Consider the following 15,556-nt stretch of genomic DNA (forward strand, 5'->3'; position numbering starts at 1 on the left):
GTATACATTGTAAAACAAAGACAAACAAAAATTTCGCGGATTTGATAAAAATTTGTTGTACGTGGATTTTCAAATTTTCAAAAATTGAATTTTGTTAGAAGCAAATTTTTGAAAATTCGATCATCCATAAACCTTCACTTGGGTCACGCAAGGTCCCATGACAAATTTAAGTTAAATTATTTTCTATTACCTTAATCGCCGAAAATCTGAAATTCATCTTGCCACGTCTAATTTGTTATTAATTTCCTCTGAATTCATCGTAGTCTGCAATAAAGCCTGATAATCTACAAATATAATCTAATAATTATTAATTATATTTACAACGAATTGATTAGTATAATCCAGAGCCCAAAACTTAAGACAGGGTATCATTATGAAAACCAGTATTAAAACCCGGGTTTCACGAATGTGATTAGGCAGTTTTGTGGATATCAATATTTTTGTTATGAAATATTATTTCTTTTCAGTTTGTTTATATTCTCCATTTTTTTCGAATCTCTTAAATCAAAATCTGCAACAAATGTTAAGACCCCAAAAAGAAACTCGGGATTTTCGTTCAACGATACTCTTTTAAATTTTGGGCTCTGGTATAATCACTGTACAGTGTACACGTTTCAGAATTAAAGAAAAATCATAGAATGTCGTACCAAAATCGCTATCTATAAACAGGGTTTCCTACGAAACATGACAATTGGTGAATAGTTTTGAATGTCTTCGTCCATATACTGTTTTGAATATTAAACACTTCTTTCAGCTTATTTCGTTGATAAAATCTTTTACTCAAAATATTTTTAATTTTTAAATCAATTTTACTATAATATGACTGCCGTGTACTATTTTTTCTCTTTGGTATCAAATAACTTATTATGGAAATTATGGAAAAAGACATTCAAAACTATTCACCAACTGTCGATCCATGTTTCGCGGACACCCTTATCCAATATCTATATATTATATATCCTTTGCTTGTCTGTTTGGGTGCCTGTCTGTCCTTTTGTATCCAATAAACCTCAGAACGGCTGAACTGATTGGGCCCAAATTTTGTGTTGACCCTCACATGGCCCCAGGGAAGATTTATGAATAATCAAAATCTAAAAAGTTTGCCTCCAACAAAATTTGATTTTCATTAAATTTGAAAATCCACGAAATTTATTTTATGAAATCCGTGAACTATTTTTTGGTTAATGTACACAAAGAGGACATGTTCAGAATTGAAAAAGAAGATGGTCGCGAAGCGCCCTAACAGCCTAGCCTATTTACACTTTGCTTGTCTAGCTGGGTGTTTGTCTGTTTGTTAGGATCAAATAAACGTAAAAACGGCTGAACCGATCGGGTCCAAATTTTATGTGGCACCACGCGAGGTTTATGGACGCTCAGAATTTTAAAAAAATGTCTCAAAATTTTTTTTTATTTTGTAACATTTAAAAAAAACCACGAAAAAATATCATCAAATCTGCGAACTTTTTTCTGTTTTTGTTTTATATTGTAAAAAAAGAAGATGTTCACAGATGGAGCCACAATTAATAGTTCAAATAGAAGATGGGACCAAAAAGCCTGGTAATATATGAGACAATTTACAGCAGAACAAATTATTTTAGATTATTGAGGATGTTGGCTAAACTTTTTATAAAGATAGCCACACAGGGACTGCATGTAGCCGTAATATATATTGACTCTTTATTTAAAGTTTGGCATGCCTAGTCGCGTCTGTCTAGCAGAAATCCGGAAGTCTTCTTTGCAGAAAAACCGCTTAAAATGTTCAATTATCAGAGAAAATAACTAACATGTCTTCTACCATCCATCATAAAGTAAAGGTTTACAGGGTACCATTGTGATTCCTACATACTGCTTTGTAAATTCACTCTGCACTTACTTTAATATTGAAGCTGATCTAATGTTGGTGTACGTTGTTCAGGGGAAGCTAGGATGTTCAAAAATATTCGCTGAAAACACCTCACAACTTTTACAAGGTCAGTAAGTACCAACTACAACAAAAATTGGATAAATTATATTTATGATGCCGTTCTTCATCAATATATATAAAATAGTGATCTCTGTTTATATATTTGATAATAACTGATGAAACCCTTGACCGATTTGCCTCAAATTTTGATTGGGAGAACTCGGGAGAACCACGGAATTGTTCTGAGATTTTATGTCGAGTGGGTCTACTTTTATATGGGAAAATAGCTAAATCGTAATTTACGATCAAACCCTGGGCAACACTTGGTTCTAAGCTTGTATTTAATAAACACAGATTATCAAAATTTAATTAAAAAGATCTTTCTAAAATTATCAATAATATCTCATTTTTACAAGGATAAAAGATAACTTTAAATTACTGTTATTACAGTGAGAAGTTTAGAAGAGAAATACAAAAGAATACTTTTTATTAATTTCTTTTTATTTAGGATCAACATGTACATATAAAGCAAACACGTTGATTATAATCTTATCCGGCCAGTCCAACATCTCCTTCAATAACACGCTCACCTTCATCAAGGGGAACCAGATCAGGGAGTTCATGTCAGGTGTTGTTTTTTTTTTTAGTATCATTATTATTATTATTATTATTATTATCATTAATACTATTATTATTATTATTTTATTATTTTTATTATATTTATCATTATTATAATAATTATATTTAAAGATGCTGACTTTTCAATGGAAGTATCTGGATCAGTTTCTTTAAGTCTCCCTAGGGACATGAAAAAGGTAAAGCGTGAAAATATGTTTTTTTTTTTTTTTTGGATGAAATCTTACTCTTTTAAGTTTTTGTATCTTTGTGTGGTGGGGATGTTGTTAATCTTGAACAACAATCTTAAATTTACATAATTGTCTTTTCTACTTTTTTATTTAAAACGTGTAAAAATTATAAAAAAGGAAACAGCGAAGAATTGATGTTTAATTGGTCACATAAGGATCGAAACAAGGACCAAACAGTTGAATCAGTGTGTCTTAAATAGTATAGCACTCTAAAAATTCTTCACGACAATTGTAAATAATGCCTAATGCTATTCCCTGGCAGGTGGTTCCTGTATTTTCTCTGATTGGATCAAGAACAGTTTGTCCAGCCGGTCAGATAATAATCAAGGTAAACATATTTTAAGCATTGATACATACTTTGGACTCAACGTAGTTTCCAGAGTAAGAAACGCAACTTTTTTCTTTCATAATTAAAAAATGTTGAAACATCTAAAATCATATTTTGGAAAAATTAATTTAAAAAAAAACAATTTTTCTAAGCTCATTCTTAACTGTAAATAGTCAAAGCTATGTCTCAACCGCTCGTTCAAAAGATCGTGCAATATATCCCTGAATAATTTTTTCATTTTTAAGTCTGCAATTATGATGGTGTCATTGATAAAGTGATAATTATAAGTTAAACTATTCAAATAATTCTAATGTCTACTTTTTAAATTGGTATTATTGTTTTTATATTAATTTCAATTAAGCAAAATATAATAATGTAAAATTACATTTTTAATATTTCAGATTCCTTTCTCGACTTTTAGGACCAAACGCAGCTTGTACAAAATTATTGTGATCTAACAAATATTCTAATTGACAATAAATTTGATCTAGATTGAAAACGTGAAACGATTTCGCCCTGAAAACAGTACTATTGACTACACTTTATACAAAGCTGAGGTACATTTTTTATTCTAAATTTAAGGTGAGTTGATTTTAGGATGTTGGTCGTAGGTTGCAATTTCAGGCTTTAGGATGTAGGTTATCGGTTGAATGTTGTAGATGGTAGGTTCTAGGTTGTAGGGTGTATGGTGCAGGGTGTGTGGTGTATAGGGTGTATGTTGTAGGGTGTATGGTGTAGGATGTAGGTTGTAGGTTGTAGATTGTACGCTGTAAGTTGTAGGTTTTAGGTTGTTTGGTGTACTGTTTAGGATTTATGATGTAGGTTGCAGGTTGTAGAATGTAGATGATAGGTTCTAGGTTGTAGATGGTAGGTTGTAGGTCATATAAATTGCAGGTTGTAAGTAGCATACAGTCTATAGGTATAAAAGTTGTATGCCGTAAGATTTAGGGTTGTTTGAAGTATAGTGCATGTTGTTTGGAGTATAATGTAGGTTGTTTGGAGTATACTGTAGGTGGTTTGAAGTATACTGTAGGTATTTTGAAGTATACTGTAGGCTGTTTGGAGTATACTGTAGTTTGTTTTGAGTATACTGTAGGCTGTTTGGAGTATACTGTAGGCTGTTTGGAGTATTCAGTAGGCTGTTTGGAGTATACTGTAGGTGGTTTGAAGTATACTGTAGGTAGTTTGAAGTATACTGTAGGCTGTTTGGAGTATACTGTAGGCTGTTTGGAGTATACTATAGGTTCTATAGTAAACTGAAAGTACGTGTAATGTATTGGTTGTCTAGTTGCATCTCTCTCTTTAGATTAGATTTAGGTTGAGTTACTGATCTAATTTAACGTACCAATATCTTTACCACTCAAAGAGCTTTGTTAAGGTTAGGGAGGGGGGGGGGGCACTCTCCGCTAAACCTTACTATTTCTTCGGTCAGTGTACAGCACATCAATCAAGCTCAATCAATCTCAACCAGAAACTAAAAATAAACGTTGAATTCTTTTCTAGACTTTATCCAAACCAGATCAAAGTTAATAGATGTATAAATTTCGTTTCTTCCTATTCAAATTCATTTAATCTTAACTAGGGCTTCCGATCGAAACTGCGGAATTGTGCGCAACTGCTCTCGAATTTCGCGGAATTGCGTCGAGCTTACAGGGCTCGCAATTTCGCCCAAGTAAAATCCACTTGCGTTGGAAACCATAATCTTAACTATGCCTTTTTTGATACAACCAATCTAATAAATTATCAGAACTATTGATTGAGAATCCAGCTTCACCTGCAAACTGAATTTGAAAAAAATCAACTCACTCAACTTAAAATTTTGAAACCAAGCTAAGAACATATTTCCCTGATACCAAGTTCCCCATCAAAATTTGAGGCAAATCGGTCGAGGAACCTGAGTTATTATCGGACATAAAAACACACAAACAACTGAACAGAGATTGATACTATAAATTTATGGAAAAAGTAAGCTCTGTTTGTCCGTTTGTATGTCCGATCATACCTCGTAAACCGTTTGACTGATTTGCCTCAAAGTTTGACAAAGGAACTCGCTAGACATTTTCGGAAAAATTTAGATTAATTTTAAATCTATTAAATAATATTAGGATTCCAATTCTGGTTCTTTTTCTAAAAAAATTGCGGGGACAGTACTCTGCTGTTTCGGTTCAACGAAATATCCCATGATAATGATGTTTTTAAATAAAGTTTTGCGTCCCATTTTAAATATAGTTTTGCGTCCTGTTTTTAAATATAGTTTTGCGTTCCATTTTAAATATAGTTTTGCGTCAAGTTTTTGAAAATAGTTTTGCAGCCCGATTTTAAATATAGTTTTGCGGCCTGTTTTTAAATATAGTTTTGCGTCCTGTTTTTGAATATAGTTTTGCGTCCTGTTTTTGAATATAGTTTTACGTCCTGTTTTTAAATATATTTTTGCGTCCTGTTTTAAATATAGTTCTGCGGCCTGTTTTAAATATAGTTTTGCGTCCTGTTTTTGAATATAGTTTTGCGTCCTGTTTTTGAATATAGTTTTGCGTCCTGTTTTTAAATATAGTTTTGCGTCCTGTTTTAAATATAGTTCTGCGGCCTGTTTTAAAATATAGTTTTGCGTCCTGTTTTTTAATATAGTTTTGCGTCCTGTTTTTAAATATAGTTTTTCGTCCTGGTTTAAATATAGTTTTTCGTCCTGTTTTAAATATAGTTTTGCATCCTGTTTTAAATATAGTTTTGCGTCCCGTTTTTAAATATATTTTTGCGTCCTGTTTTTAAATATAGTTTTGCGTCCTGTTTTAAATATAGTTCTGCGGCCTGTTTTAAATATAGTTTTGCGTCCTGTTTTTGAATATAGTTTTGCGTCCTGTTTTTGAATATAGTTTTGCGTCCTGTTTTTAAATATAGTTTTGCGTCCTTTTTTAAATATATTTTTTCGTCCTGGTTTAAATATAGTTTTTCGTCCTGTTTTAAATATAGTTTTGCGTCCCGTTTTTAAATATAGTTTTGCGTCCTGTTTTTTAATATAGTTTTGCGTCCTTTTTTAAATATAGTTTTTCGTCCTGGTTTAAATATAGTTTTGCGTCCTGTTTTAAATATAGTTTTGCGTCCCGTTTTTAAATATAGTTTTTAGATTTTTAGGAGGCTCCACAAAAACCTGAAATGTGAATCCTATTTTAAAATTGCATGCTACACAAGTTGGCTTTTATTAATTTATGCAATATTTTTATTCTGCCCAATAAAATTGACAAAAACGGTTTTCAAAACGATATTTTGTTTAGAAAAATCGTTATGGATAATATTTTTGACCTCATCATAATGCTAGTTTATACTGTGTATTCTCCTTTATAAAGAGAAAACTGTTGTTAACTATTTCCAGCTGATTAGATGTGAACATAAACACTTAGTTGATTGTTAATATGCTGAAAATGTACAATCAGATGGGAGGGGTGGGAGTCTAGGGGGTCAATAATCCTTTAATTTATATCGGTTTTCCTTCCGCCACTGTAGAACTTTTTCGGATTCCTTTCTTTTGTGTTATACATATTTTTGTTTGTCTTTTTTCAAGTCAATTCTTTCAAAAGTTGTTAATATAAACTTAAAAAGTTTTTTATTGCTTTCAAAATGTATTTATTTGATTTCTTTTTTCATTTTTTAGGGGAACAAGACGGACCTATCTTCTCTTCTATCTCCTCTCTCACTAGATTTAGGAGTATCATTGCTGCCTGAGCAGGTTTGATTTAATGTATGTATGGCGCGTTCCACGCCTTCTTAGTTTTTTGTCGAAGAACGCAGATCAATTTCTCTTTAATTTTTTTAAAATCAAAATATAATTATTGTAAGAATTTGATCTATTCCGTACTTTTTTCACAAGTTTTTTTTCACGTTTTCTAACGTCTTTTTTTCGATCCGTAGCAAACAAAACTATATTGGTAGTGGTGGGACATAATTTAATAATCAAGAAAATATAAAAAGGTGAAAACGAACCAAAAAAAACGATAGTTTTTGGTTTGTTTTTTGCAGATATTTTCTCTCAAGGTCAAAATCTGGTATAGTGTAAGGAGAGGAAATCTTAAAAATTTGTCAATATTAAAAAATTTTTGCAAAACCCTCCAATTCCAAAACAAAGCAAGTTAGTTCCCATCACTACATTTAAAAGTTGTACGAATTGTTTCATCGTTCTTGAAAGCTACAAACGGACAGAAAAGTACAAATTTAAAATTGATGGTATTAATTTTAAATATTCATCTTCCAAAGGTGAAGAGTAAAACTTGTTAAAAGTATTCACGGTTCTGGAATACTTATTACAAACTTTTTCCAGTTTTGAGATTAAAATATGAAATGTTTGTTACAAATATATATTCCATACAGGGTTAATTTTAAAGGATGATAATTCATTCACGATTGTTTTTGTTACTTTCTAAATCTATACAACCTGAGCTTAAATTCGCGGCTTATTAGAACTCTTAGCCTATATATATTAAAAAGATGTAGTATGATGTAGTCTATAACAACTCTTAGCGTATATATATTTATAGATTGAGGACGATATAGCTTATCAGAACTCTCATCGTATATATATTAATAGATTGAATACGATATAGTTTATCAGAACTCTCAGCGTATATATATTTATAGATTGAGTACGATATAGCTTATTCGAACTCTCAGCGTATATATATTTATAGTTTGAATACGATATAGTTTATCAGAACTCTCAGCGTATATATTTTTATAGATTGAGTACGATGTAGTTTATAAGCTGGAGGTTCAAGTTATTTCTCAGTTTGGAATACTCTCGGAGCCTCAAACTATAGGTATATAATATTAATGGTTTCATAGAAGTTAAGCTCTTGTTGTCACAAACTCAAGTTTTCTAATCCCTTTATCTTGGTAACCCAATGTTGTAAATCTTTGATATTTCTATGAATTCTGTTTGATAAAATTATCTAAGTTTAAAATATCAAATGAAGACACCAATAGATTGCAAAGTTGCAGAGTTTGTTGGAAGAACTCAGTTACATTGCGTTGTACCATGCTTAACTACTATTTTAAGTACAAGAGTGCTTGGGAATGATTTTAAATCGGGAAAGGAATTAAGTCTTTGTAAAAAATTCCTAAAATTGGCAATAAACCGATGTAGATCTTTGATATTTACAATATGAGTTCTGTTAGATCTAAAAGTCTAAGTTTGAAATATCAAAGGTTTACACCTAGCTTCAGGTTGCAAAGATTTAGGGATTACACAGTTTGTGGCAAAAACTTCCTTTTCAATGAGATTGTAATCTATATGTTTACAGAAGAACTGGTTGAACCAACCCCTCTCATTCATTAAATTTCATAGATATACAGGGTGTCCCACATCATGTTAGATCGACAAAGGCTCTAAATTACGATATTCGGGACTAATCAGAAAATTTAAGAATAATGAATCATTTTGAAAAATTTAATGATGCCAATCTAAACATTTTCTTGTAGAAAAAACTAGATTTTTTCGAGTATTATGTGTTTATTTCGGTGTTAAGGCTTGGAGATAATCTAATATGATATGGGACACTCTTGCATTAATCTTCAATTCAATTGATATTTTTAAACTTTCTGTAAAGAAATCTCAGGAATTGTTTTATTAAATTAACAATTAAGTATCCTTTCAAAATTTTTTTATTTCATTAATTTTCTTTTTTATCTTTTTACTTTGTTACATTAAACATATTATAATGTTAGTTATAACAAAGGTTTGCTATTAACAGCCTTCATTTCCTGGAATTACCAAGCACTATATTATAAAAGCTTGAGATGAAAGTATTAATGAAAAATTCTCAACATTTTTCCACCAAATAGAAAATAATTACTTTACTGTAGAATGCTTGCTTGCTGAACAAAAATAATTAAAGATTACAATCCCGATTTATCTGCACCAGAGGAATCTGTTTTCAGGAGTTGAAAATAAATGTAAACTCCATGTTCAAAAAAACTCAAATTTTCTAATCCATTATTTCATCCATCAGAATTCATATTTTGAAATTTCGAAGGTCTACAACATTAATTAAAAATCACAGTTTGGGAAAAAGACTCGGTTAAAAAGTTTAGGCTTTATTTTCAAAATGCAAAATATGTCGAGGTCAAAAAAGAGAAAAGTTTTTGAAAGACAAAAGATTGATTAAAAAAAAAAATCGACCTTAAGAAACACAGATGGACAAAAAAGTTGACTTGTATAATTCAGAAGGAAAGTATTAGGTTGGATTTAAAAATGAAGGATATTGCTATTGATGAAAAAGAATGGTTAAATATTTTGTTATTTTTAGAATTCGTGAAACCAAGTTCCGGTAACAGTGTATCTGTATCCGTTAACGGACCTAATACTTTGAAACCAGATACAAATCTTCGACTCCAGGTAGATCCGCAGTATTATAATAGTTATCTGTATCCGTTAACGGACCTGATACTTTGAAACCAGATACAAACCTTCGGCTCCAGGTAGATTAGCAATATTACAATAGTTATCTGTATCTGATACAAACCTTCGGCTCCAGGTAGATTAGCAATATTATAATAGTTATCTGTATCTGATACAAACCTTCGGCTCCAGGTAGATTAGTAATATTATAATAGTTATCAGTATCTGTTAACGGACCTGATACTTTGAAACCAGATACAAACTTTTGGCTCCAGGTAGATTAGCAGTATTATAATATTTATCTGTATCTGATACAAACCTTCGGCTCCAGGTAGATTAGCAGTATTATAATAGTTATCTGTATCTGATAACGGACCTGATACTTTGAAACCAGATACAAAACTTAGGCTCCAAGTAGAGTATTAGTATCATCTATCTATATAATAAAGCTTTTTGCTCATATATATATATATATATGTTAGCTATAGCTGGCAAAACGGCTGGACCAAATGGGCTGAAAAAAAGAGTCTTTAATCTGTACAATTGCCGTATACCATGTTCATAGGATTATTTAAATTCATAATTTGAGCTGTCTTACTGTTCCACTGTATTATTATAATTATTATTATTATTATTTTATAAGTTGTGTTAATAAATATATAACCATTATAATTATCATTACATCATTTTTTATTGTTATCATCATTTATATTATTTTTATTTTTATTATTATTTTTAATATAAATATTTATATAGGCTGACATAGTATCCTGTAACCAGTCTGGATCGGAGTCATCAAATTTTCGGGTAATTTTCTAAATTTTGCAAAATACATTTATCAGAGTTATCAGATTAATCTGATATATCAGAATCTAGACTTTTAAAGTTAATAAAATTCCCGAAATGAGTAATCTTTTCCAAGTAAAAATGTAGACTTGAAAACGACATTTGAAAGCAATAAATATAAAAATATTTGTAGAAACAGAGTTGTGAAGAGATCTGAGATGGAATTTAAAGAATTTGAGCCGCGGTTTAAATCTGCCAAAACCCGGTTTAAATTAAGCGTCGGCTTAAATCTTGAAACATTTGATACAATTTTAAGTGGAACCAACCATATTTAAGCGGCGGTTTAAATTTAAACCGCCGCTCAAATTCTTAAAATTCGGCCACTGAAAGCCTTGATCAATAACATTTTTTATAAATATTTGATTAAACCTAACATCTAACACAAGTCTGGTTGTGTTCTACACTAATTGTGGTCTTGTTGAATCCGCTCTTTTCTCATCTCGATAGTCGAGAGTCATGGCTGTTTAGCATTGAAATTCTAAGACAGGGGAACACTCCCTTTAAATAACTTATTTAGTATTTCTGGACATGTCCCGGCACCGGGCTGGATCTATCCAAGAAGAATTCTCGTATTCTCCAGCTCCCTCCTGCAACTCTGCAGGGTGGACGCACATACAACTTCTCAGGTAGCATCAGTGTGGACACACATACAACTACTCAGGTAGCAACAGGGTGGACGCACATACAACTACTCAGGAAACAACCGTGTGGACGCACGTACAACTTCTCAGGTAGCAACAGGGTGGACTCGCATACAACTTCTCAGGTAGCAAAAGGGTGGACGCTCATACAACTACTCAGGTAGCATCAGGGTGGACGCACATACAACTTCTCAGGTAGCAAAAGGGTGGACGCACATACAACTACTCAGGTCCGGTAGCAACAGGGTGAACGCACATACAACTTCTCAGGTAGCAAAAGGGTGGACGCTCATACAACTTCTCAGGTAGCAACAGGGTGGACTCGCATACAACTTCTCAGGTAGCAAAAGGGTGGACGCTCATACAACTACTCAGGTAGCAACAGGGTGGACTCGCATAAAACTTCTCAGGTAGCAAAAGGGTGGACGCTCATTCAACTACTCAGGCAGCATCAGGGTGGACGCACATACAACTTCTCAGGTAGCAACAGGGTGGACGCACATAAAACTTCTTAGGTAGCAAAAGGGTGGACGCACATACAACTACTCAGGTAGCAACAGGGCGGAAGCACATACAACTACTCTTGTAGAATCAGTGTGGACGGATCTCTGTGACGTCCCAGCCACACGAAAATTAAAGCAAAGGAACCAACGAGGTTATAGTGTATAGAGTAATGATGTTCGCTAATCCTTTACTAATTGTATACGCCATAAACTATACCGAGAGCGTACTGCATATTTGTTTATATAAGTTGATTCTGGCCTAACCTATAGTATATCAATATTAGTAAACAGTACAGCTAACTATTAGCACTCAGGTAGAGAACTATTATCCCCCGGCCCTTAAAGGAACTGAACACTCGCTACAGATTTTCTAATCCTTTTAAACCTCTTCAAGTTGTTGATTTAAATCTTAAATATTTTAAACTTAGACTCTTTAATCCAGCAAAATCTTGTTTGAAATAAAAAAGGTCTACAATACCAGATTGCAACCATGAAAGGATTAGAAAATTTGAGTTTGTAGCAAGTGTTAAACTTACAGCTTTATTCCACTTATTTTCTAATATATTCAGTATTGGTTATATCTGAGGGTTCGAATATGACTGGGTCAGGTAGCTTGGAGGTCAGCGTACACCAGCTGGGACCCCTGGCGGTCACATCAGCAAATAAACTCACCTTCGGGACCGGGTCTAGGATAGTCTTAGACGCAGTGCTCTCAAAAGATCAGGATAATACACCAGGAGACCTCAAGGTTAGTTTTTTGCCTTCATTTTCTAAAAATGTATAACGCAAAAAAAATGTTCAATGTTTTTAGCCAATTTCTTGTTTCAGATGTTTAATAATTCTTTGATTCATATTTATTTTAATTTTTTATATGATGTTGCATGAAGACTTTCAATTATTTCAATCATTATTATTTTCTGGAATTCTGATGTTTTTCATTTCATCTTTCATCTCTAAATCTTCTTATTCTCATTCATCTTTTTTTAAAGATTTAAATAATCTTTTTACGATTTTGCACTTGCGCTTTCCAGCACAATAATATCAAGATATCTGTTTTTTTTTCTATTCAAATTTGTTCTTCTAGAGTACCATATCTACATTCAAATGGCTTTAATGTTGCCATTATTTCACCAAAAGCCATGAAAACTTGAATTACAACATTACAATTGTTCTAGCTTTATACAGTGTACAGCTAGTACCGAAAATTAAACATGAACTAATGCCGTGTAGATAAAAGCAGATCGACAATTTGCATTCCAGTCAAAATTTTTCGGTCACCAGTGTATAAACTGGGATATCGTCGTTACATGTTCGCGGGTTGGTTTTTAGAAAAATAAAATTTTAATTCAAATTAGAAAATGCAGCTTTATATGAAAAAATTCTGAAATGTGAGCTAAAACATTTGTATCATAAGATTTTTAAAAAAAAAATTAAGAAATAACTCAAAATAGTTCTTTACTCGTGTTTTTAATCTTTCAAGTGTTTAAAAAATATTTAACATAAATTGTACTTAATACCTCTGTATTTATTGCCATTGTGATTGATTAAAGAAAATAATAATATTTAATAAAAACATATTATCATTCTTACGAGAATAAAATCAAATTAAATAATGAATTATACATTTTCTGATTTTGTCAGAATAGTTTCTTTAAGGGTTAATTATTTAAACTTAGTTTTAATGACTTGTTAATTTTAATGTACATTAGTTTTTATTTAATTTATTTCTATGTTTAGTTTGAATGGCTTTGTCGTACTCTGGATGGAAATGGTTGTTTTAAACAAAACAGTTCTCTTAGGAAAATGTTCAGAATATTTATTTTAGAATTAGAAATTATTTTTATATTTATTATAAAATTTATTATTTATTTGTATTTTAGAAATAACATAAATATAAAAAATTATTAATTTACAATTTTAATTAAGTCTTTGTGTGTCTAGTGTAAACAGTAACACTTCCTTCAAGCTTGTTTTAAAACGAATAAAAATGAAAACGTAAATATGTTTTTTTGATGTAGGGGAAATAACTGATTATCTTTTATCTTTTTTTATTACTAGTTCATCAAGGTTTCGTGCCCATCTTCTATTTTAACTTTTAAGTGTTGTTCAATCTTTTGGCATTTTCTATTCGATAAAACTATAATAAAAAATTATGCGAATTTACATACTTTCGTGGATTTTCAAAATTTTACAAAAAATCAAAGTTTTTGAATACAATTCGTATTTCTCAGCATCCATAAACCTTCCCTGGGGTCATGTGAGGTCCCCCCCAAAAAGTTGGTCCCGATCGGTTTAGCCGTTTGACGTTAATCAATTACAAACAAACAAAGAAAAATTAAATTGTCGCTCAGATGATTTTCTGCTAACATATTTTTTAATTTTTGGCCATTTTCCCTTTAAAAATATTTGATAGGATAAAAACACATTTAAAAAAATAAAGTTATATCAAGCTTCAAGGAAGAGTTTAAAATTTCTTTTTGCTGAAAAAACCCTGAAAATTATGTTCAGACTGGAGGAAACCCTTGCTGTCGGTACACTGAATAAGAGCTATGTCACACTTCCCAGCAGTACCTTAGTACCCGGCAGGTAAATACCTTGCGGGATTTCAAACTTGTAAACAGTGCATGCAAGTCTTTCATTAGGTTCTCTGGTAGTTAAAAAGATTATTGTTATGATTTCAAGTACTCTTTTTATATGCATTTATATGATCAATAATGTGTCTAATTATAACAATTTACAACGGTACCCATAAAAACATGCTTTTGATTATTCAAACTGTTTTTTTTTTATTTGTGGTTTCTCAGCCAAAGTGACTTGCGCATTTCTTGCAATTATTAGCGATGGAAAACTTTACAGAAATAAACACTTTTCGATTATTAAGAACGACGTTATCTTCCATATTTTTGATCAGATTAAGGTTTCAAGGGTACCGTTGTAAATCGGACATTGCTATATTTGGATTGAGGGTCAAGCTTATTACCGTCCCTAAAAACATAAATATTGTTATTATAGGTATAATATGACTGTAGTTGTTGCAAAGAATGGTTTAAACTCAACAGCTTCAGTTGAGGTAAATTAGTTTACTAGCTTTGAAACCCAGCTTTGCCTTGAAACTTAATTTTTTAACTTTAATAGTCAACCTACTCAATTTTATATATTTGACCCAAGCTAAGAACATTCCCGTAGTTCTACCAAGTATATATAATTTATAATAATGGGTTCATGAGTTATAATCCTATATATACATACAAAGAAACAATCAGAGAAAGGAATTGAGTTTTTGCCACAAACTCGGATTTTCCTATCCCTATATCTTGTTAACCTGAGGGCAAAAACCTTTGATATTTCAAACTTAGGTTTTTTTTGAAGAATTCATAGTTTGAAAGATCTAAGGTCTACGACATTGGGTTGAAAAGATAGAGATTAGAAAATCAGAGTTTATGGCAAAGACTCAATTCCTACTTAATATGTAGATACAATCATACAACGCTGTATATTGTTGTTGACACAAATAAAAGAACAACAGGGATATTCGGTAACTTTATTGAATAATAGCATGAAATGAGAAATAAAAGCAAAGTTTAAAAATATTGGCCCTTAATTGGGAGTATCTAAACGGTTGAAAATGAAATAACATTGATTAATAGTGTTGAAAGGAATGGAACAGTTGGAGCTTCATGATGGTCAGCTCACAGGTGTCAGCATCTTGGCAGCAAAGGGTTCACATCTAGGCGACGGTCCTGGAGGGTTTGCAGTCTGTAACATGTGTAGGGAGGAACTGATTGCCTCTCAACCCCGGGACATGCGACTGCTTTGTGGATTTGGACATGATGGAGGCTTAGACATTAGCAGCATTTGTTGCTAGAGTAGACATCGGCGGCAGTATGAAGGAGTTAGTAGTTCCAGATCAGAGGTGTTCACATCTCGACATTCTAAAGCTAACTGACGCTGCTCTCCACAAGTAGAGGCGGTAAAGGGGGGGGGGAACTTGAGGAGACACATTTGGAGCGGATATAGTATTATGTATTGTGAATCTTGTGCGGTCAACTTCGCTACACAGTAGTAATCGTCTTCGTGTTTTCTT

The 15,556-nt window shown here is 32.0% G+C and overlaps 1 protein-coding gene across 1 annotated transcript in view; it reads left to right on the forward strand.

Annotated features, from left to right (window-relative positions):
- Positions 1-1,915: 1,915 nt before the first annotated feature.
- Positions 1,916-15,556, forward strand: part of LOC111708706 (uncharacterized) — a gene marked incomplete at its 5' end in the record, with an annotated part of 62,609 nt that continues 48,968 nt past the window's right edge. Inside the window, 14 exon segments of the mRNA XM_023482167.1 lie at positions 1,916-1,970; positions 2,412-2,531; positions 2,654-2,718; positions 3,032-3,097; positions 3,589-3,654; positions 6,744-6,818; positions 7,824-7,902; positions 9,391-9,479; positions 10,239-10,289; positions 10,846-10,954; positions 12,042-12,220; positions 13,210-13,271; positions 13,981-14,058; positions 14,485-14,542. Coding sequence (XP_023337935.1) covers positions 1,916-1,970; positions 2,412-2,531; positions 2,654-2,718; positions 3,032-3,097; positions 3,589-3,654; positions 6,744-6,818; positions 7,824-7,902; positions 9,391-9,479; positions 10,239-10,289; positions 10,846-10,954; positions 12,042-12,220; positions 13,210-13,271; positions 13,981-14,058; positions 14,485-14,542 — 1,152 coding nt within the window.

Source organism: Eurytemora carolleeae, unplaced genomic scaffold, assembly GCF_000591075.1.
Source record: "Eurytemora carolleeae unplaced genomic scaffold, Eaff_2.0 scaffold899, whole genome shotgun sequence".
Taxonomy (NCBI): Eukaryota; Metazoa; Arthropoda; class Copepoda; order Calanoida; family Temoridae; genus Eurytemora; species Eurytemora carolleeae.